The sequence below is a fragment of the Heptranchias perlo genome, chromosome 4 (assembly GCF_035084215.1).
Source record: "Heptranchias perlo isolate sHepPer1 chromosome 4, sHepPer1.hap1, whole genome shotgun sequence".
Taxonomy (NCBI): domain Eukaryota; kingdom Metazoa; phylum Chordata; class Chondrichthyes; order Hexanchiformes; family Hexanchidae; genus Heptranchias; species Heptranchias perlo.
Window position 1 is genome coordinate 9,002,596 of NC_090328.1, and position 21,945 is coordinate 9,024,540.

The window sequence follows — 21,945 nt, forward strand, 5'->3', positions numbered from 1 at the left end:
TTTAAGTTATGAGGAAAGATGAAGAAAGTTGGATTGGTTTGTTTTTGGGGGGGGCGGGGGGGAAAGGAGGAGGAGGAAGGGGAGGCTGAGTTCAGGAAGTGAGATCCAGGCAAACTGTTCACTATGGTGAAGGAATCAAAGTTAAAAACAAGGTCTAAACAGGAAAGTGAGGCAGTCTGGTGAAATAAATTACTGGTGCACATTGCAAGGTGTGTTAGGGCCTTGTTTCTCTGGAGCTATGCATCATGGCGGACGTAGGTTGGGGCAAATGCCTCATGATTTGAATAGAGGAAGTGATGAGTGGGGTGTGATTGGAAAGGTCCCATCACTGGGGCAACTTAATGCATAAATAGTGATATTTGGACAACGAAATGCATTACACAAGTGGTAAGCATGCAAATTTGCTGGATTTGTTGCATGTTTATTGCTTACCCGTGTCAAAAGAAAAAAAACTTCCTTTTCTATAGCACCTTTCACGATCTCAGGATGTCCCAAAGCGCTTTACTGCCAATAAAGTAATTTTTTTGAAATGTTGTAATGTAGGAAATTGCAGCCAATTTGCACACAGCAAGATCCCACAAACACCAATGTGATAATGACCAGATAACCTGCTTTAGTGAGGTTGGTTGAGGGATAAATATTGGCCCAGGACACCGGGGGGAACTCCCCTGCTCTTCTTCGAAATAGTGCCTTGGATCTTTTCCGCTCACCTAGAGGGGGCAGATGGGGCTTCGGTTTAACGTCTCATCCGCAGGAAGGCACCTCCGACTGTGCAGCGGTCGGTCCTTCGGTACTCCACTGGGAGTGTCAGCCTGGATTGTATTGGATATATTGCACGTTAGAAGGTGACACCCAGCTGCCGTATGGCTTGTGAACATGTTTATAGCGTTACGTTCAGTTTTTGAGACAAAGTCCAGTTGAGGATAACTAATTCATTGGTGTATCACAGGTCAGCTCAGAACCTGCCGATTGAGCCAGTAACTATACAGTGAACAGGCAGCAACAAACACACACCCATGTACAGAAACGTCTGAATTTAATTTACAAAAGTGTTGATTACACAGAGATGGTGTTGTGTCCAATAACTGCTTTGATTTGAGTAGAGTTTGTGTTTAAATAGGTACCTTCAGGAGCTCATTAACAACTTGTGGTTCACGGATCAGCAAAAACAGCAGCAAAACCTTGTGTAACAATAGGGTTCCATTCCAGTATCTCCAATTAATTGTATAAAAGAGGCAAATCATCACAGAACCAAAAATACATTTGAGAGCGTCAGTCGAGCCGATGACTTACGATTAGTACGCATTTAAGACTCGGTACATATTCCAGCTACAGGAATGCAGCAAAAAAGATAAGTGGCAGGCTTTGGGCAAGAGGGAATTCACAACTCATTGTGGTTCAGCCCTCCCTGCGAGAGTCTAGCCAGAAGATCTTGCATGTGTTTCTTTACCTAAGATGAAGCAAGTAGAATTATATTCAGTGAACTGTTGCGTGCAGATTAACATGAACACTTAATGAATCACTGCAGTTCTGTGATAACTCCATGACATCTTTCCCTCTAGAGGGATTTATACTTGGGGGGGTGTGGCTCCACAGGCATGTACCAAATGGCCATTCCTCACGCGAGTGCTCTGGCAGGGAATGTCCACACACTATTCAACCATGGGGATAGTACAGCCAAACCTGCTTTCATCACCACCCAAAAAAGGTACCAGATGACCAGAGCCCATTTCAAACCATAAGAAGTCAGTGTCACTGGAGGGGGATCAAATTGGAAAACAAAACAAGGAAGGCAGTTTCAGTACCTTAACATCGCAATAAAGCTATTGTGACATGAGCATTTAGCACATTAACAAGTGAATACAGTAAAGAGATACTTCCGTCTCCCCCTACAATAAACGGCATTGTGCTGGACTCCAGTTTTGTTTAATGTCAAGCTACAGAAGGCCTGATAAGACTGGACCACACAAGACTTCAAAGTGGTTACTTGTATCTGTCATTAGAAGTGCATCATGCAGTCTTTAGTTTTTTTTTACAGTAGTTCTATGCTCCTATTCCCATCACAGCAAACGATAAGCATCTCAATAAGTTTATCAAAAACGCTGGAGCAAATTAAAGTGGCCTGAAGAGGGCACTCATTTACCTTGTACCCGAGCTCTTTTGTCTTTTCTGTCAGCACTGCATACTTCTCTTTGTTCCTAGACAAATGTTCCTTGTCCCCAATTGTCTCCACGTGTTTAAGCTTTTGGTGGGACAAATCCAGCTGTTCCTGATAATGCTGGTGCTTCTCAATCTTTGTCTCAAAGTGCTTCAGTTCCTCCTACCGTTAGCCAGATTTAAAAACAAAGTGCAAAATAATAAGGTTAACTATCTGGTTCTTCCAGACCCACACAAGACTGTCCCAAGCTTGATTTCCTCAGCTCGGCTCAGTTTGTAGCACCTTTCATTTGAAGCTCTATGAAACAAAAAAGAGCTTGATCTTAAAATTGAGGCCAACCCTCGCAGTGCAGTACAGAGGGAGTGCTGCACTGTCGGAAGTGCTGTCCTTTGGTTGATGCTAAACCAAGGCTCTGGTCTGTTCTGGAGGTCCTGGCCAAGACCGCCAAAAAACAGGTCATTCACCTCACTGTCATTTGTGGGATCTTGCGACGAACAAAATAACCTGAATAACCATCAAAGCAATTCATTGTTATATGGAAATCTTTGAGATGCTGGAGAGATGTGATATGGGTGCTATATAAATGAAAGTCTTTTCGTACATTACAAACCAGCCAGGCTAGTTAATGCCGACCGTACATGAATTTATGAAAAGCCTTTATCCCTCAGTTCCTTGGGTTTTTGGCACACAAAACATGCTGCCTGCAGGTTTGTGCAATCACTGAGCCATTAAGAGCTGTTCTCAATAGCTTGAAGCTTCATTCTGCACTTCGAAAGTCCTGTGCCTGTAGAACATTCGAATAAGCTTCACTTATGCTAAAGGTGTGGAGTTATTAATAGAGGGATTCATTAGGGTACGCCAGTGAACGAAACAAGTCACAGCACCTTCGTATCCATATTCTTAAATAACAGATACACTCTAACCTACGTCAACAGAATAAGGCATTAAGATTACAATTATTTTGTGACAGAGACTTAACAGTGATGGAAGCAGAGCTCAGCCATGCCTCAAACAGGAAAATTTGTGGTTTTTAAAAAATTAGCCTGAATAGTGTGAATTCAAAATTGGCTTTGAAATAACTATCTTCATGAGCAAATTCTTTTGGTTTGGAATTAGAGGAAAATAACAAGCAATAGTGTTCAGAGACTCTCTACAGTTTCTGTGAAAGAAGAGCTGTACTGAAAGCAGGCAGGTTCTTTGCAATCATGCCAGCCAGGATACGGTTGGTTTGTTTAAAGCAGTGGTGTTTTTTTTAAATGTGTAAATACCGACCCCAGACTCTGATTTTAAGGGGTTCATGTACACTGCAGCTACAGGTCAGAGACTGAAATCCGTTTACGTGGTTTGTTTCCTGCCTGTGCTTAGGGAGAACTCTGCATGTTCCTGGATACATACATGCACTGAGCTGTTTCCGATAAAGTTAAAAAATGTAAAGGTTGAGAGCGGGGAGGGGAGAATCCCTGCTCTTATCTAACTTATCAGATAGGTTCAAAAAAAAGTCCTCAAGAGGTCCAATGGGCTCCAAGCACATGGTAACCCAGGTCTGACACCACACTAGATTTACACTCCCTGCACCATCAAATAACAACAACTTGCATTTATATAGCACCTTTAATGTAGTAAAACGTCCCAAGGAGCTTCACAGGAGCGATTATCAAACAAAATTTGACACCACGCCACATAAGGAGATATTAGGACAGGTGTCCAAAACCTTGGTCAAAGAGGTAGATTTTAAGGAGCATCTTAAAGGAGGACAGAGAGGTAGAGAGGTTTAGGGAGGGAATTCCAGAGCTTAGGGCCTAGGCAGCTGAAGGCACGGCCGCCAATGGTGGAGCGATTAAAACCGAGGATGCGCAAGAGGCCATAATTGGAGGAGCACAGAAATCTTGGAGGGTTGTAGGGCTGGAGGAGGTTACAGAAATAGGGAGGGGCAAGACCGTGGATGGATTTGAAACCAAGGATGAGAATTTTAAAATCGAGGCGCTGCCGGACCGGGAGCCAATGTAGGTCAGCGAGCACAGGGGTCATGGGTGAACGGGACTTGGTGGAAGTTAGGACATGGGCAGTAGAGTTTTGGACTCTGCAACCAAAGCAATGCTAGACTGCCACCTCCAGGGAGTCTTCCAAGAGAGTAAGGAGAGGGTTATGAGAAATTTCTTTACATACATGGGAGAGTGAGTGAACAATCCTCCAAGTACCTTCCCCATAAGATGGTTTACCTTAATGGAATCCAGTTCATCTTCTGTGAAGTTTGACCGTTTTGCCATATCCCACAGTTCGAGCACTCTTGGTTCAGAAAATTCTGAAGAGAATGGAAATAGAAACTTTATTAAATGCAGATTTCACTCAAATCACAAACCTGGTGAAGAACTTTTCCTAGAATGCGTATCACTACTTGCACGGTTCCTTTAAAAACTCACTTCATTGCTTTATTAATAAAAAAATGAAAATGCTGGAAAGGTACAGCAGACCAGACAGTAGATTCTTATTAAAGTATCAAATCACATTCACAAATAGTACATAATAGGAACATAGGAACAGGAGCAGGCCATTCAGCCCCTCAACTGCATGTCCCTTAATAGCCCTTACCTAACAAAAATCTATCGATCTCAGTCTTGAAAGCTCCAATTGTCCCAGAATCCACAGCCTTTTTTTTTTAGGGGGGGGGGGAAGAGAATTCCAGATTTCTACTACCCTGCGAGTCTAAAAGTGCTTCCTGATTTCTCTCCTAAATGGCCTAGCTCTAATTTTCAGATTATGTCCCCTCGTTCTTAATTTCCCCCACCAGAGAAAATAGTTTGTATCCACCCTATTGAATCCTTTATACAGTATATAGTGCTGTACAGCCTGTACTGAAATCAGTCATCGCACCACAAGATCTACACAAGTATTGGCCGGCACAGAATAGTCTTCAAGTGGACAGGTGTTAGGCTTTGCAATAATCATGATAAATGCAAACATTGAACAAGCTTGTTCCAATCCTCTACGGTCAATTCAAACGTAACTTGCAGAACATGAGCTGAATTCTCCGAAGTTTATCAAATCGCGATTTGAAGAGATTTACTAGAATGGTACCAGGGATGAGGGACTTCAGTTATGTGGATAGACCGGAGAAGCTGGGATTGTTCTCCTTAAAGCATAGAAGGTTAAGAGGAGATTTGTTAGAGGTGTTCAAATCATGAATGGTTTTGATAGAGTAAATAAGGATAAACTGTTTCCAGTGGCAGAAGGGTCGGTAACCAGAGGACACAGATTTTTAAGGTGATTGGCAAAAGAGCCAGAGATGACATGAGGAAACATTTTTTTTTAAAAACGCAGAGAGTTATGATCTGGAATGCGCTGCCTGAAAGGGTGGTGGAAGCAGATTCAATAGTAACTTTCCAAAAGGGAATTGGATAAATACTTGAAGGGAAAACATTTACAGGGCTATGGGGAAAGAGCAGGGGGAATGGGACTAATTGAATGGCTCTTTCAAAGAGCCGGCACAGGCATGATGGGCCGAATGGCCTCCTGCGCTGTAACATACTATGAACACCTGATGATGACATGTATTCTCAGGTCAGTGTACTCTTGGAGAAAAGTGCTTACAGGGGAGAAATATTCTAAGCGAATGAAGCACATGTGAAGCCAATGCATTCCATCAGGGCCCACCGCTGTTCCAGCTCTATGTTAAAGTTTTGTAGTTGAACCACATACAAGCATCGTTTCACAGAAATACTTCAAAAGGAGAAGGTGTCTCTAACAATTTGGGACTTTTACCTATAGGACCTGGCAGGGATTATAGTTTTATTTATGTCACTGATGCGAAGTCAGATTCAGCTTAAAGGGTTATCTCCTAGAGATACACAAGCCACTTGGAATGTTGATCAGGATGGTTCTCAGTCGGGATAACAGACTTCAGGGACCATTTATTTTGCATGTTACATTAGTTTTGAGATAGTGAAGTTTAATGAAGTTAAGGCCTAGCCCTTTTTATTTCTTGCCATTATGGATGAATGGTTTTCATTTATTATACTTGGTAAAGAGCTTACTTGAACAGACATACAGGTGCCACAAGCTACCACATCAGGAAGGCAGCTTTTCACTCAAAGTGATAACTCTGATTGGCATCTCAGTAGAGAAATCCTCAACACCCAGAATTAAGAGAGGGGGGCCGGGGGCAGTACTGTTTCTTTCTCTTCTAACCCCCACCACCCTTTGGGGAGACAGTCTGACATGGTGAGAGAGATGCCCAGAGTCTGAGACTGCCAGAAAGACAAGCTCGAGAATGGCAGAGTGAACTCATAGTGCTTGGAGCCCAAGACTTAAATTTATACAGCGTCTTTTATGACCGCAGGACATCCTAAAGCATTTTACGGCCAATGAAGTACTTTTTTGAAGTGTAGTTAACGTTGAAATGTAAGAAACACGACAGCCAATTTGCGCACAGCAAGCTCCCAAAACAGCGATGTGATAATGACCAGATAATCTGTTTTTATGATGTTGGTTGAGGGATAAATATTGTCCAGAACACCAGGGAGAACTCCACTACTCTTCCTCGAAATAGCGCCATGGGATCTTTTACGTCCACCTGAGAGTGCAGATGGGGCCTTGGTTTAACATCTTATCTGAAAGACGGCACCTCCGACAGTGCAGCACTCTCTGGTGTGTCATCTAGCTCAGGGACAGCCAGCTTGCAGGTAAGGTAGCTTTCTGGTTAAGATACTGGACGAGCAACCCAGAGGTCAAGAGTTCAAATTCCACTATAGTAACTTGGGAAAGCACATTCAGTAAATCTGGTAATTTGTGGGCTAGTACAGAGAGAAAAAAAGAACATGAAAGCTGTCAGATTTTTGTAAACACCCCACTGGTTCACTAATGACCTGCTACCCAGTCTGGCCTACACCTAACTCCAATCCCACGCTATGTGGTTGACTTAATGCTCTTGAGGTAACTCAGGAGAGCAATAAATGTTCCTTTGCCAGTGTCGCCACATCGCAAAAAATAATAAAAAGAGTGCTTAGATTAGTGGCAAAGTCACGCATTATTTTTGTTACAGGAATGGTATGAAATAGATACAGCTCACTGAAAAACTGTATTTTGTCCATATATTTCATATAAAATACCATTTTTTGGTTAATATTTGTGCCTCATCTCACGAGAATGATTTCCAATTTGCGTTCAATAAAGACAGAACGAAGCACATATGAGATAGAGTATCAATAGACACAATAAGGGGTCCATGTTACAACCCCCAGGTCATATTATTGTTTATCAGATATTGGGTAGAAGTGTGCACTCCTGATCATAGGGGACATGTGATCCACTTAAGAGTGAACGAGCCAGAGAGAATATCTACTATACCCAATGAAATTTGGAACAGTCTGACACAACACAGTCCATGATCTTACAAGGTCAAAAGCAGAGCCAGCAAGAAAGTTACTGCTGCCACCTGTACAGGAATAAAACCAGAACTTGCATTTTCAAATATTACAGTACATTATTACTGTATTTGTGGCTTCGCACAATAGAGTTGGAGCCCCAAATCAGGACTGAAGTTCATAACCCAACGCGATACTAACGGAATATTTCAGTGTCACAGGTGCTGTACTTCAGATGAGATATTAGAGGTCTCATCTATATGTTCAGTTGCGCACTGCATGACACTATTCCAAGAAGAAAAAAGTTAGGCCTTCCCAGTATCCAGCCAACACTCAATCAATGTAACTGATATAAGATTAGGGTCTTGTCTTAGAGATTGTCTTCTCTGGTATAGCAGTGAGAGTCAGTCTTATGCAGTCTGAGCATTTTATGTTTAGAAGTGTACATAAGAACATAAGAAATTGGAGCAGGAGTAGGTCATCCGGCCCCTCATTCAATAAGATCATGACTGATCTTCTACCTTAACGCCATTTTCCTGCACCATCCCCATATTTTTTTTAATTATTCGCTCATGGGATGTGGGCTTCACTGGCAAGGCCAGCATTTATTGCCCATCCTTAATTGCCCTTGAGAAGGTGGTGGTGAGCCGCCTTCTTGAACAGCTGCAGTCCGTGTGGTCCACAGTGCTGTTAGGTAGGGAGTTCTAGGATTTTGACCCAGCAACGATGAAGGAACAGCGATATATTTCCAAGTTGGGATGGTGTGTGACTTGGAGGGGAACGTGCAGGTGATGTTGTTCCCATGTGCCTGCTGCCCTTGCCCTTCTAGGTGGTAGAGGTTGCGGATTTGGGAGGTGCTGTTGAAGCACCGCCATATCCTTTGACGCCTTTAATATCTAGAAATCTATCGATCTCTGTTTTGAACGTACTCAATAACTGAGCCTCCACAGCCCTCTGGGATAGAGGATTCCAAAGATTCACCACCATCTGAGTGAAGAAATTTCCCCTAATCTCTGTACTGCCTAATATCTAACTATACAATAGCATCCCCTTGTGATCCGAATTGGATTTTCATACCTTTTACATGTGCTTCTTCAAAGGCAGGCTAGGATAGTACTTGATAAGATAAGGCCAAATCATTAAGCTATTTTATTTCATTGAGTGAACATGCAGAGAGCAAAAGTTATGATTGGATTCACTTAATTCAAAACAGTGCAGCTAGTCTTTATGCAATACACAATACTGAATACGCTATGCTTCCTCACATCAGTGGATCGTCATACTTGATAAACAAAATAACTTCCAACCACCCTCCTGCATTCTCCTTCTGAGCTTGGCCAAATTTTGTCCTTGCATCTTTCCCTTTAAAACCTGAATAACTGTGCAGTCTCTGGTTTAAATCTCCTTTTGTTCACAGCCAAAGTGGAAGGTCTGCCAGACAACCCCTGTGAGAGCGCCAGGGATCAAAGATTTTCCAGCACAAATTGCTTGTCGTTTTTTCAAGGAACATAACACCATCAAATTTATTTTTTGTTATGATTGACTTCTGGCACATTTCAAATTACAGACGACTTCTATAATTAAGGCTACAGACACTTGCTTCTGCCTTTCAAAAGATGAATGAATGGCTTCTTGATTTTGTTTCACATCTGCCTAGCTTGGTTTTACATCTTCCTGTCCCATGGAAGATTAATCTTTTTCAAGTGATAAGTTTGATGGGAGGACCATGAAGAGAGGACAGCTGCTCATTGATGGTCCTATCTTGCGCGCCCCTCCCCACCTCAAAAAAAAGACTTCCATTAACAATATTAACCACCTTTTGTCTCAGTGCTTTTTTCTCCCTAAACTGGAGTGAATACGCTGCTTTAAAAGTAACTTATCTCCCACCAAATTCTTTGTGGAATAACGGTCAAGACAATCCTGAAAGGCAACCAATTAACTGGTCAGCGATCTCACTGCTGCTTGTTGGGTGTTACAGGCACAGAATGGCTGCTATGTTTGCCTGCAATGTAAATGCACCTCCTGTACTCCAAAATAAAAAATGAACAATTTACTGCTTGATGCACTTGAGACATTTCAACAGATTAAGATGCTATATAATCGCAAGTACCTTTTCTTTTGCTTCAAGTGAACGATTGCTCTTCCACTTCTCTTCTGTTAATTTGAGACACAATTAAACGCACCCACGGTTCAACCAGAGATGAGCGCCCCCCCAATTCTATCAAGAAAACAATGTACTGCTTAACCAAAGGAAAGGAACCGTACCACTGTCCTCGTCGTAGCCTTGGCGGATGAGTTTGCGCAAACGCTCAAAACTTTCTTGGACATTACGGTGTTTGTCCTTCAGCTCAGCATGTTTGGAGTGTAGGAGGTCTTCCTTGATATGGGCTTCGGATGGGCTGATCACGTTCTGATAAATGTCTGGGGAAAGCGAAGAGTTACATTTCTCTTCAATAAAGCACAATCTGTCCAGTGTGCGAGAAGTATATATTTGGGCGCAGAACCGTTCAGCCCTTATACTTGTGCCTGCGCTACTTGCACATCGGAGCCACATTCTTGAATCCCATTCCCCTACTCTTTCCCTGCGCTCATTAATATTTTGGTTCAAGTGTTCATCTAATTTCCTCTTAAATATGGTCACTTGATTTGGTTTCAACAGACATTTTTGTGGTACTGTATTTCATTATTTTAATAACCCTTTGAGGAAATTTCTTCTAACCCCACCTTTTAAGCTTCTGGTACTAACCCCGAGTTTACGCCTCTCGTTTCAGATCCGACTCGGAAATAATCTTGCACTATTTATCTTCGAACCTTTGTCATAATTTTCAACAATTCTACTAGATCCCCTTAACATTCTCTGCTCCAGTGAATACATACAAATATACGAATTAAGAGCAGGAAATGGCCCCTCGAGCCTGCTCTGCCATTTGATAAGATCATGGCTGATCTGATTGTGACCTCAACCCTAATTTCCCGTCTACCTACTATAATCTTTGACTCTCTTGTTAATCAGGAATCTATCTAATTCAGCCTTAAAAATATTCAATGACCCTGCCTCCACCGCTCTCTGAGGAAGGGAGTTCCACAGACTCACGACCCTCAGAGAAAAAATATTCTCATCTCCGTCTTAAATGGGAGACCCCTTATTTTTAAACTGTGGCCCCTAGTTCTAGTCTCTCCCACAAGGGGAAACATCCTCTCAGCATCTACCCCTTCGAGTCCCCCCCTCAGGATCTTAGTTGTTTCGATAAGATCACCTCTCATTCTTCTAAACTCCAATATATACAGGCCCAACTTGTCCAACCTTTCCTCATAAGATAATCCCCTCATCCCAGGAATCAGTCGAATGAACCTTCTCTGAACTGCTTCTGAAGCAATCATGTCCTTTCTTAAATAAGGAGACCAAAACTGCACACAGTATTCTAGATGTTAGTTATCTTAATGCAATCTTAGTTATAATGTAATATTTGAAACTCTAAGTTACGAACATATGAAATAGACAGGCAGCGAAAGATCAGCATGTTGGCTGGAGCATCATGGCTAAACACTCCTACTCTCCCCTCCCGGCCATGTAATCTCCTGGGAGAGGCAAAATACTAGAGAAAAACCCAGGGCCAATTAAGGAAAAAGTACTCAGGAAAATTCCTCTCCCACCCCCTCAGGCAATCAAAACCAGTCCAGGAGATCACATTGACAATGTGGTAAGTTTGACATTCTTGAGCCAAATTTTCAGGACAGATGACTTTTCCCCCCTCAAGTGAAGGTGCAAATCTCCATCTGTCTGCAAAGGATGTCCAATTATCAAACTGTAGTTAGCTCAGGACCGTGACGACATCCACAGGAACTTTGAAGTCATTTATAAAAAAAAATTGATGGAGAACAATTATTGTTCTATAAAAGTCTGATTTGAAGTAACTTAGATTGTGGTTTTAACTAATACCTTCATTCCTGCTCACAGTCTCTCTCAAGATGTGATACTCCTCAACTTTGTCCTGGTGATGCTGGAACTCACGGCGCAGTTTTCGAACCTCATCATCGTTAAATTTCCCAAGTGTTTTTGCCTATCAAGAAATCCAGGTAAGATGCCCACAGTTAAAGTGGTACAAAATGTACCGGTGCTCTGTGGAATTTATCCTCAAAGTTTCCATACTTCAACTACAAGTCAATGGAAAACATTCCCCATCAGATTTTTAGTCAGTGTATCATAGAATCATAGAAATTTATGGCTCAGAAAGAGGCCATTCTGCCCATCATGTCTGCGCCGGCCGAAAATGAGCCACCCAGCCTAATCCCACTTTCCAGCACTTGGTCCGTAGCCTTGTAGGTCACGGCACTTCAGGTGCACATCCAGGTACTTTTTAAATGAGTTGAGGGTTTCTACCTCTACCACCTTTTCAGGCAGTGAGTTCAAGACCTCACCACTTTCTGGGAGAAAAAAAATTTCCTCAGCTCCCCTCTAATCCTTTTACCAATCACTTCAAATTTATGCCCCCTGGTTATTGACCTCTCTGCTAAGGGAAATAGGTCCTTCCTATCCACCCTATCTAGGTCCTTCATAATTTTGTACACTTCAATTAAATCACCCCTCAGCCTCCTCTGTTCCATAGAAAACAACCCCAGCCTATCCAATCCTTCTTCATAGCTAAAATTCTCCAGTCCTGGCATCACCCTCTCCAGTGCAACCACATCTTTCCTGTAATGTGGTGACCAGAACTGTACGCAGTACTCAAGCTGTGGCCTAACTAGTGTTTTATACAGTTCTTGCATGACCTCCCTGCTCCTATATTCGATGCCTCGGCTAATAAGGGAAAGTATCCCGTATGCCTTTTTAACCACCTTGTCTACCTCTCCTGCTACCTTCAGGGACATGCACTCCAAAGACCCTCTGTTCCTCTACACCTCTCACTATCCTCCCATTTATTGTGTATTCCCTTGCCTTGTTTGCCCTCCCAAAATGCATTACCTCACGCTTCTCTGGATTGAATTCCATTTGCCACTTTTCTGCCCATCTGACCATTCCATTGATATCTTCCTGCAGTCTACAGCTTTCCTCCTCACTATCAGCCACACGGCCAATTTTTGTATCATCTACAAACTTCTTAATCATGCCCCCTGCATTTAAGTCCAAAACATTAATATATACCACAAAAAACAAGGGACCTAGTACTGAGCTCTGCGGAACCCCACTGGAAACAACCTTCCAGTTACAAAAACACCCATCGACCATTACCCTTTGCTTCCTGCCATTGAGCCAATTTTGGATCCAACTTGCCACTTTCCCTTGGATCCCATGGGCTTGTACTTTTTTGACCTGTTTGCCATGTGGGACCTTGTCAAAAGCCTTGCTAATATCCATGTAGGCTACATCAAACGCACTACCCTCATCAACCCTCCTTGTTACCGCCTCAAAAAATTCAATCAAGTTAGTCAGACACGACCTTCCCTTAACAAATCCATACTGACTGTCCTTTCTAAGTGACGGTTTATCCTGTCCCTCAGAATTGATTCCAATAATTTGCCCACCACCGAGGTTAGACTGACTGGCCTGTAATTACTCGGTCTATCCCTCTCTCCCTTTTAAAACAATGGTACAACATTAGCAGTCCTTCAATCCTCCAGCACCACGCCTCTATCCATGGACGATTGGAAAACGATCGTCAGAGCCTCCACTATTTCCTCCCTTTCTTCTTTTAACAGCCTAGTATACATTTAATCTTGGTGATTTATCTACTTTCAAAGATGTGAATCCCTTAAATACTTCCTCTCTCACTATGTTTATCCCATCCAATATTTCACACTCCTCCTCCTTAACTACAATGTCAGCATCATCCCTCTCTTTTGTGAGGACAGATGCAAAGTATTCATTAAGAACCATACCAACATCTTCCGCCTCCACACATAGGTTACCTGTAACTGAAGGACTAACACCCCTTACCCTCAGCCTCTTCACAACTATGATGAGTTGTAATGGAGAAATTAAAACCTGTTATATTGTGCAATAGTTGTTTAAAAATAATTCTTTGACCTTACAAAGATAAAACAAAACCTAAAAACACCCTGAAATTTACCATTAACAGCTCTGCAGAGTCTATAGTTTAGGGAGAAAATGAGTGGCATTTTTATTATTTAATGCACTTTGGGGAGTAGAGAAATGTATATCTCACCATGTTATACTGTTCATACTTCTGTCTTACCTAATGAGAACCAACTGTTGGTTAAGAACCCAAGTCTTGGTCTTAAGAGTGCGTAATCACAGAATTTAGAGCACAGAAACAGGCCATTCGGCCCAACTAGTCTGTGCTCGTGTTTATGCTTCATACGAGCCTCCTCCCACCCTACGTCATCTAATCCTATCAACATATCCTTCTATTCCTTTCTCCCCCATGTGTTTATCTAGCTTCCCCTTAAATGCTATTCACCTCAACTACTCCTTGTGGTAGCAAGTTCCACCTTCTAACAGGGTAAAGAAGTTTCTCCTGAATTCCTTATTGGATTTATTAGTGACTATCTTATATTTTTGACCCTGTATATACCGAGAACAAAAGTGGACCTGGCACTTCCAACACCACACCACTTCTAACCCTTCTCCAATCCGAGCAACAGCAACTTACCCTAACTCTTTGTTTCCTATCCATCAACCAACTTTCTATCCATGGTACCACATTTTCTCATACCATACAGCTGAATATATGTAATCAGCCTCTTGTGCTACGTCTTATCAAACGACTTCTGAAAAGGTTCAGTCTGTTTTCAAAGGAGTATCACGTGGCAGCATGCCATACTTTCCAGTAACTGCTGTGCAGTGTAAGGGTTACAATTCCGGGATCTCGTATCGTTTGCTTAGATATTGGGTAGAAAAAGGTGCACTCCAAAGCATCGTGGGCATAAGGTCCATTTATGGGAGCGGCCGATGATGCTGAACCAAAAGAAGCGATAACTTCCCTCTTTTTCTTATTCCCTTGATTACTTACAGAATCTATGTTTTAAACTGATATCCTTTTAGTTTTAATTCAAAAGACAACAAACCTTATTCCACAATTTCTCCAGTTTTGGATCATCAAACACATCATTTTCAGAGTCCACTGAATCTTTCAGATAATTTGTGTCTAAAGGCACAGCATCCTTCCTTCCATCAAGTCTGTACTTTGTGAGAATTACTGCAGGGAAAAAAGCAGGAAAGGTTACTCTGGGTTAGTTTATCTTACCTGAAGAGCCACGTATAATATAGTCTTTCCTTTCCACCCATTCCCCCACGGATAGCCGCGGGTTCCGGGATCCAGTGAACATAGCCCTGCTCTCTCCAGAACTATTGTCAGAGTTTACCGTTGAAGTTACGACGCAGCTTGGCTTCCTTTTCGCCGTCCTCATCAAGCCCGTCAGCTTTCAACTTCTTCCAGTTCAACTCATCCTTCTCCTGGATTTTGAGGTCACTGTGGAGCTCGGCCTGTTTTACGGGAGACAACTGGAGCTGCAGAAAGGAACAGAGAAAAACCATGCATTTATGCACAGATAGTTCTAACATTTGGTAGAACTGGGTGGAGGGGAGGAAGGATTCCCTTGAGCATAGAAAATTGAGGGTTGATAGGATCATAGAATGGTACAGCACGGGAGACCATTCGACCCATCTTGCCTGTGCCAGAATCGAGGTGAATCGATAGGGGAAATAAAGAACAAAAGCGAAAGCACTGAGCAAATGGAGTGCATTGCGAACAGAGTGGGAACTTGAGAATTGAGGAGGAATTAGGTGTGGAGGGGGAAGGACAGTGAACTGAGAGGAAGAGCTCAGAGAGCAGCAGAGGCGGGAGCGGGGACCAGAGCGGCTGAGGCAAGTAAATAAAAATAGGGGATCGAAGGCCTAAACTCACTTTGAGCAGCGGAGGTGGGAAATCGTCAGGATAAATTCGGTGGGATTGAAAAAAAAATCAAGGAGTGATGTCACAGGACAGCAGGTAGGTGATTAGCTGGCAGAAGGCCTGTGAGTGGAGCAAGAGCCGGGGGGGGGGGGGGGATGAAGCCCGAGACACTGTTGGAGTCGACTCACCACAGGCAGAAATTGAAACAGTGACGTCAGCAGGTAGGTGACTGGTTGGAGTATTGGTGAGTATTACTGTTTTTTTTCTCTCTCTAAGTTAGGGCAGGGGTTTAACTAAGAGCTTAAATCAATAACTTTAACTAGTTAAATTAATTAGTTAATAAAACTAAGAATTACGAGAGATTAAAAACTAAAGTAAATAAATAAATTCTGGTTCGACAAGCGATGGCAGGGCAGGTGGTGTGTCGTAACTGCAGCACGTGGGAGTTGGTGGAGACCAGCGAGATCCCTGGCAACCACATCAGCAGTAGGATCTGCAGCTCGAGGAACTCGGCCTCAGAGTTATTGAGCTGGAGTACGAGCTGCAGACATTACGGGAGGAGGACAGTTACCTGGACACTTTGATCCAGGAGGCAGTCACACCCCTTAGATTAGGTAGTAGTTTAGATTTGTTCAGTGTTCAGGGAGAGGAGGGTGTGACTGCGAGTCAGGCAGGTATTGGGACCCAAGATCTAGTGATGGAGGAGCCTCAGCCCTTGACCTGGTCCAACAGGTACGAGATACTCGGTACCTGTATGGATGAGAGCAAAGGCTGCAGAGAGGATGGGCAAACTGACCACAGCACTGTGGTACAGGAGGCCATTCAAGTGGGGGAGTAAAAAGGAATGCGGTAGTGGTAGGGGATAGTATAGTCAGAGGGATAGATACTGTTCTCTGCAGCCGCGACCGAGAGTTCCAAAGGCTGTGTTGCCAAGAAGAGTAGCATGCCTGCTGCTCTTGTCCTTCTAGGTGGTAGAGGTCGCGGGTTTGGGAGGTGCTGTCCAAGAAGCCTTGGCGAGTTGCTGCAGTGCATCCTGTGGATGGTACACACTGCAGTCACTGTGCGCCGGTGGTGAAGGGAGTGAATGTTTAGGGTGGTGGATGGGGTGCCAATCAAGCGGGCTGCTTTGTCCTGGATGATGTCGAGCTTCTTGAGTGTTGTCGGAGCTGCACTCATCCAGGCAAGTGGATAGTATTCCATCACACTCCTGACTTGTGCCTTGTAGATGGTGGAAAGGCTTTGGGGAGTCAGAAGGTGAGTCACTTGCTGCAGAATACCCAGCCTCTGACCTGCTCTCGTAGCCACAGTATTTATATGGCTGGTCCAGTTAAGTTTCTGGTCAATGGTGACCCCCAGGATGTTGATGGTGGGGGATTCGGCGATGGTAATGCCGTTGAATGTCAAGGGGATGTGGTTAGACTCTCCCTTGTTGGAGATGGTCATTGCCTGGCACGAATGTTACTTGACACTTATGAATCCAAGCCTAGATGTTGTCCAGGTCTTGCTGCATGCGGGCTCGGACTGCTTCATTATCTGAGGGGTTGCGAATGGAACTGAACACTGTGCAGTCATCAGCGAACATCCCCATTTCTGACCTTATGATGGAGGGAAGGTCATTGATGAAGCAGCTGAAGATGGTTGGGCCTAGGACACTGCCTTGAGGAACTCCTGCAGCAATGTCCTGGGGCTGAGATGATTGGCCTCCAACAACCACTACCATCTTCCTTTGTGCTAGGTATGACTCCAGCCACTGCAGAGTTTTCCCCGATTCCCATTGACTTCAATTTTACTAGGGCTCCTTGGTGCCACACTCGGTCAAATGCTGCCTTGATGTCAAGGGCAGTCACTCTCACCTCACCTCTGGAATTCAGCTCTTTTGTCCGTGTTTGGACCAAGGCTGTAATGAGGTCTGGAGCCGAGTGGTCCTGGCGCAACCCAAACTGAGCATTGGTGAGCAGGTTATTGGTGAGTAAGTGCCGCTTCATAGCACTGTCGACGACACCCTCCATCACTTTGCTGATGATTGAGAGTAGACTGATGGGGCGGTAATTGGCCGGATTGGATTTGTCCTGCTTTTTGTGGACAGGACATAACTGGGCAATTTTCCACATTGTCGGGTAGATGCCAGTGTTGTAGCTGTACTGGAACAGCTTGGCTAGAGGCGCAGCTAGTTCTGGAGCACAAGTCTTCAGCACTACAGCCGGGATGTTGTTGGGGCCCATAGCTTTTGCTGTATCCAGTGCAGCCAGCCGTTTCTTGATATCATGTGGAGTGAATCGAATTGGCTGAAGACTGGCTTCTGTGATGGTGGGGATATTGGGGGGAGGCTGAGATGGATCATCCACTCAGCACTTCTGGTTGAAGATGGTTGCAAACGCTTCAGCCTTGTCTTTTGCACTCACGTGCTGGACTCTGCCATTGTTGAGGATGGGGATGTTTACAGAGCCTCCTCCTCCCGTTAGTTGTTTAATTGTCCACCACCATTTACAACTGAATGTGGCAGGACTGCAGAGCTTTGATCTGATCCGTTGGTTGTGGAATCGCTTAGCTCTGTCTATAGCATGTTGCTTCCGCTGTTTAGCATGCACGTAGTCCTGAGTTGTAGCTTCACCAGGTTGGCACCTCATTTTTAAGTACGCCTGGTGCTGCTCCTGGCATGCTCTTCTACACTCCTCATTGAACCAGGGTTGATCCCCTGGCTTGTTGGTAATGGTAGAGTGAAGAATATGCCGGGCCATGAGGTTACAGATTGTGCTGGAATACAATTCTGCTGCTGCTTATGGCCCACAGCGCCTCATGGATGCCCAGTTTTGAGCTGCTAGATCTGTTCTGAATCTACCCCATTTAGCACGGTGGTAGAGCTTCTACATGTATGTAAAAAGGAAGAGAGTCGCAAAAGTAAAAGTGGGTCCTCTAGAGGCTGAGATAGGAGAAATTATAAGGGGAAATCAGGAAATGGCAGACGCATTAAAGAACATTATATGTTTAGGCAGAGTCAACATGGTTGTATGAAAGGGAAATAGTGTTTGACAAATTTATTGGCGTTTTTAAAGAAGATGTAACTAGCAGCGAAGATAAAGGAGAACCAGTGGATGTAGCGTATTTGGATTTTCAAAAGGCATTCGATAAGGTGCCACATAAGGTAAACAGGCAAGAGTTGTTACGCAAGATAAGGGCTCATGGGGTTGGGGGTAACATATTCGCATGGATAGAGAATTGGTTAACGGAAAGAAAAGAGAGTAGGGTTAAACGGGTCATTTTCAGGTTGGCAGGCTGTAACTAGTGGGGTACCGCAAGGATCAGTGCTTGGGCTTCAGCTATTTACAATCTATATTGATGACTTGGATGAAGGGACCGAGTGTAATGTATCCAAGTTTGCTGACGATACAAAGCTAGGTGGGAGGACACAAAGTGCACGCAAAGGGATATAGACAGGTTAAGTGAGTGGGCAAGAAGGTAGCAGATGGAGTATAATGTGGGGAAATGTGAGGTCATTCACTTTTGTAGGAAGAATAGAAAAACAGAATATTTTTTTAAATGGTGAGAAACTATTAAATGTTGGGTGTCCTGGTACAAAAAACACAAAAAGTTAGCATGCAGGTAGGTACAACAAGCAATTAAGAAGGCAAATGGCTTGATGGCCCTTATTGTAAAGGGGTTAGAGTACAAAAGTAAGGAAGTCTTACTACAATTGTACAGGGCTTTGGTGAGACCTCAGCTAGAATACTGCGTACAGTTTTGGTCTCCTTACCTAAGGAAGGATATACTCGCCTTAGAGGCGATGCAACGAAAATTCACTAGATTAATTCCAGGGATGAGAGGCTTGTCCTATGAGGAAAGGTTGAGTAGAATGGGCCTATACACTCTGGAGTTTAGAAGAATGAGAGGGGATATTATTGAGACATAAAAGATTCTGAGGGGACTTGACAGGGTAGTTGCTGAGAGGTTGTTTCCCCTGGCTGGAGATTCTAGAACTTGAGGGCATAGTCGCAGGATATGGGGTCGGCCATTTAAGACTGAGATGAGGAGGGATTTCTTCACTCAGAGGGTTGTGAATCTTTGGAATTCTCTACCCCAGAGGGCTGTGGATGCTGAGTTGTTGAGTATATTCAAGGCTGAGATAGATACATTTTTGGACTCTAGGGGAACCAAGGGATATGGGCTCGGGCAGGAAAGTGGAGTTGAGGTTGAAGATCTGACTGAATGGCAGAGCAGGCTCGAGGGGCCGTATGGCCTACTCCTGCTCCTATTTCTTACGTTCTTGTGTTCAAAGGGGATATAGTCTTAAAACTAGAGCCAGGCTATTTAGGAGGGAAATTAGGAAGCACTTTTTCACGCAAAGGGTAATAGAAATCTGGAAACCTCTCCCCCAAAAAGCTGTGGATGCTGGGACAAAAGGAGCTGTCAAGACTGAGATCGACAGATTTTGTTGGGTAAATGCATTAAGGGATATGGTGCAAAGGCGGGTAAATGGGGATGAGGTACAGATCAGCCATGATCTAATTGAATGGTGGAACATAAGTAGACCAAAGAAGAGAACAAAGTCAACTACACCAGGGGTGGGGGTAAACAGGCAAGAGGTGTAGCATTCCATTAAAACAGAAAGGTACTCATACCAAACGTTGCCTCAAACTGAAAGAGAGTTGGACTTTTATATAGCATCTTATAACTTCCTCAGGATGTCCCAAAGCACTTTACAACCAATGGATAACTTTCTGAAGTGCAGTCATGTTTTATATTTTAGCAAACGTGTGCATAGCAAGATCCCAAAAAGTTCAAATGAACAAATGGCCAAATGATTATTTTTGATAGTGTTGGTTGGCCAGGACAGCAGCAGAACTCCGTTCTTTTCAAATCGTGCCATGGGATCTTTTGCAATCACTGAAGCAGGCAGACAGGATCTCGGTTCAACATCTCATCTCAAAGATGGCACCTCAGACAGTGCAATACACTCTCAGTACTGCTCCGAGGTGTCAACCTAGATGATGCGCTCTAGTCTGTAGTGCTACTTGAACCCACAAGTGTCTGACTCAGAAGTAAGATTACTACCAACTGAGCCAAACTGACTTTAGGCTAGAAACAGTTACTGGGGGCTTATTTAAACTTTATAAAATTAAGTTTAAAACTTTAACAGGAACTGCAAGTCAATGGCAGTTAACAGTTAATCAGCTGTAAGTGATTGTCTGAATAGGGGGTAATTACTGTAAGCTGGAAGCTGATTGAGCAGTTGTAAATGCTGTTCTCAAAAGATTTATAAAGTAGATGGTATCTGCTAAAGCACAGTGTGAATGGAGTGGAGTGGGAACTTGAGAGGGAGAGGGAGAGGGAGAGGGAGAGGGAGAGGGAGAGGGAGAGGGAGAGGGAGAGGGAGAGGGAGAGGGAGAGACACTGAACAGAGAGGAAGAGACACTGAACAGAGAGGAAGAGCTCAGACCTGGAATAAAAGGGTAGGTTAATTGGAGTAAACAGTAAGTAAATTAATAATTGTAAGGAATCTTACAACACCAGGCTATAGTCCAACTGTTTTATTTGAACTCACCTGATGAAGGAGAAAGCCTCCGAAAGCTTGTGATTTTCAAATAAAATTGTTGGACTATAACCTGGTGTTGTAAGATTCCTTACATTTGTCAACCCCAGTCCATCACCGGCATCTCCACATCATAAATTAATAATAATTGAGTATCTAAAGGGAGTTTTGAAAAAAAGGTTTCTAAATATAATGGATGGGCAGCTCAGACCCATTGCCTGCAATTCCTGTGCCATATGGGAACTTCAGGACGCATGTGCAGGAAATGCTTCCAGTTGCTTGAGCTCAAGCTGAGGGTTTCTGAGTTTGAGGGGCAGCTGGTGTCACTGCAGAACATAACGGAGGTTAAAGATTCCCTGGATTGTATGTTCCAGGAGGTGGTCACCTCGCAGCCACAGAAAGTTGAAGATAGCAAGTGGGTGGCTATCTGAAAGTGTAGGAAGAGGCAGGCAGTGCAGGAATCTTCTGTGTGTGTGCGCCACTCTCAAACTGATATTCAGCACTAAATAACAGTGAGGATGATGACATCTTGAAGGAGTGCAGTCCTGAGCATGGGGCAAAGGACTGCACAGGGGGGGCATAATAAAGTGTAGAAATGCTGTAGTCATAGGGGATTCGATAATCAGGGATAGACAGGTGTTTCTATGACTGTCGACGTGAGTCCCGCATGGTGTGTTGCCTCCCTGGTGCCAGGGTAAAGAACATCACCGAGAGGGTGCAGAACATTCTGTGGGGGGGTGGAAGGGGAACAGCCAGAAGTTGTGGTCTATGTGGGTACCAACAACATAGGAAAGGGATGAAGTCCTGCGGCTAGAGTTTAGGAGCTAGGGAGGAAGTTAAAAAGCAGGACTTCAAAAGGTAGTAATTTCTGGATTACTACCAGTGCCACGTGCTAGTGAGTACAGAAATAGGAAGATAAGGCAAGTTAATGTTTGGCTAAGAGACATAACGCAGGAGGGAGGGCTTCAGATTCTTGGGGCATTGGGACCTGGTCAAGATGGATGGGTTGTACTTCAGAGCTGGGACCAATGTCCTCATGGGGAGGTT

At 43.8% G+C, this 21,945-nt stretch overlaps 1 protein-coding gene across 1 annotated transcript in view; it reads right to left on the reverse strand.

The window, feature by feature from the left end:
• Nucleotides 1-1,019: 1,019 nt before the first annotated feature.
• lrpap1 (low density lipoprotein receptor-related protein associated protein 1) overlaps nucleotides 1,020-21,945 on the reverse strand; it is a 35,430-nt gene continuing 14,504 nt past the window's right edge. Inside the window, exons 2-8 of the mRNA XM_067982444.1 lie at nucleotides 14,842-14,986; nucleotides 14,545-14,675; nucleotides 11,459-11,579; nucleotides 9,784-9,939; nucleotides 4,378-4,460; nucleotides 2,144-2,320; nucleotides 1,020-1,450 (exon numbers count right to left, since the gene is read on the reverse strand). Coding sequence (XP_067838545.1) covers nucleotides 1,382-1,450; nucleotides 2,144-2,320; nucleotides 4,378-4,460; nucleotides 9,784-9,939; nucleotides 11,459-11,579; nucleotides 14,545-14,675; nucleotides 14,842-14,986 — 882 coding nt within the window. The 3' untranslated portion in view covers nucleotides 1,020-1,381. The remainder of the gene's footprint in view (nucleotides 1,451-2,143; nucleotides 2,321-4,377; nucleotides 4,461-9,783; nucleotides 9,940-11,458; nucleotides 11,580-14,544; nucleotides 14,676-14,841; nucleotides 14,987-21,945) is intronic.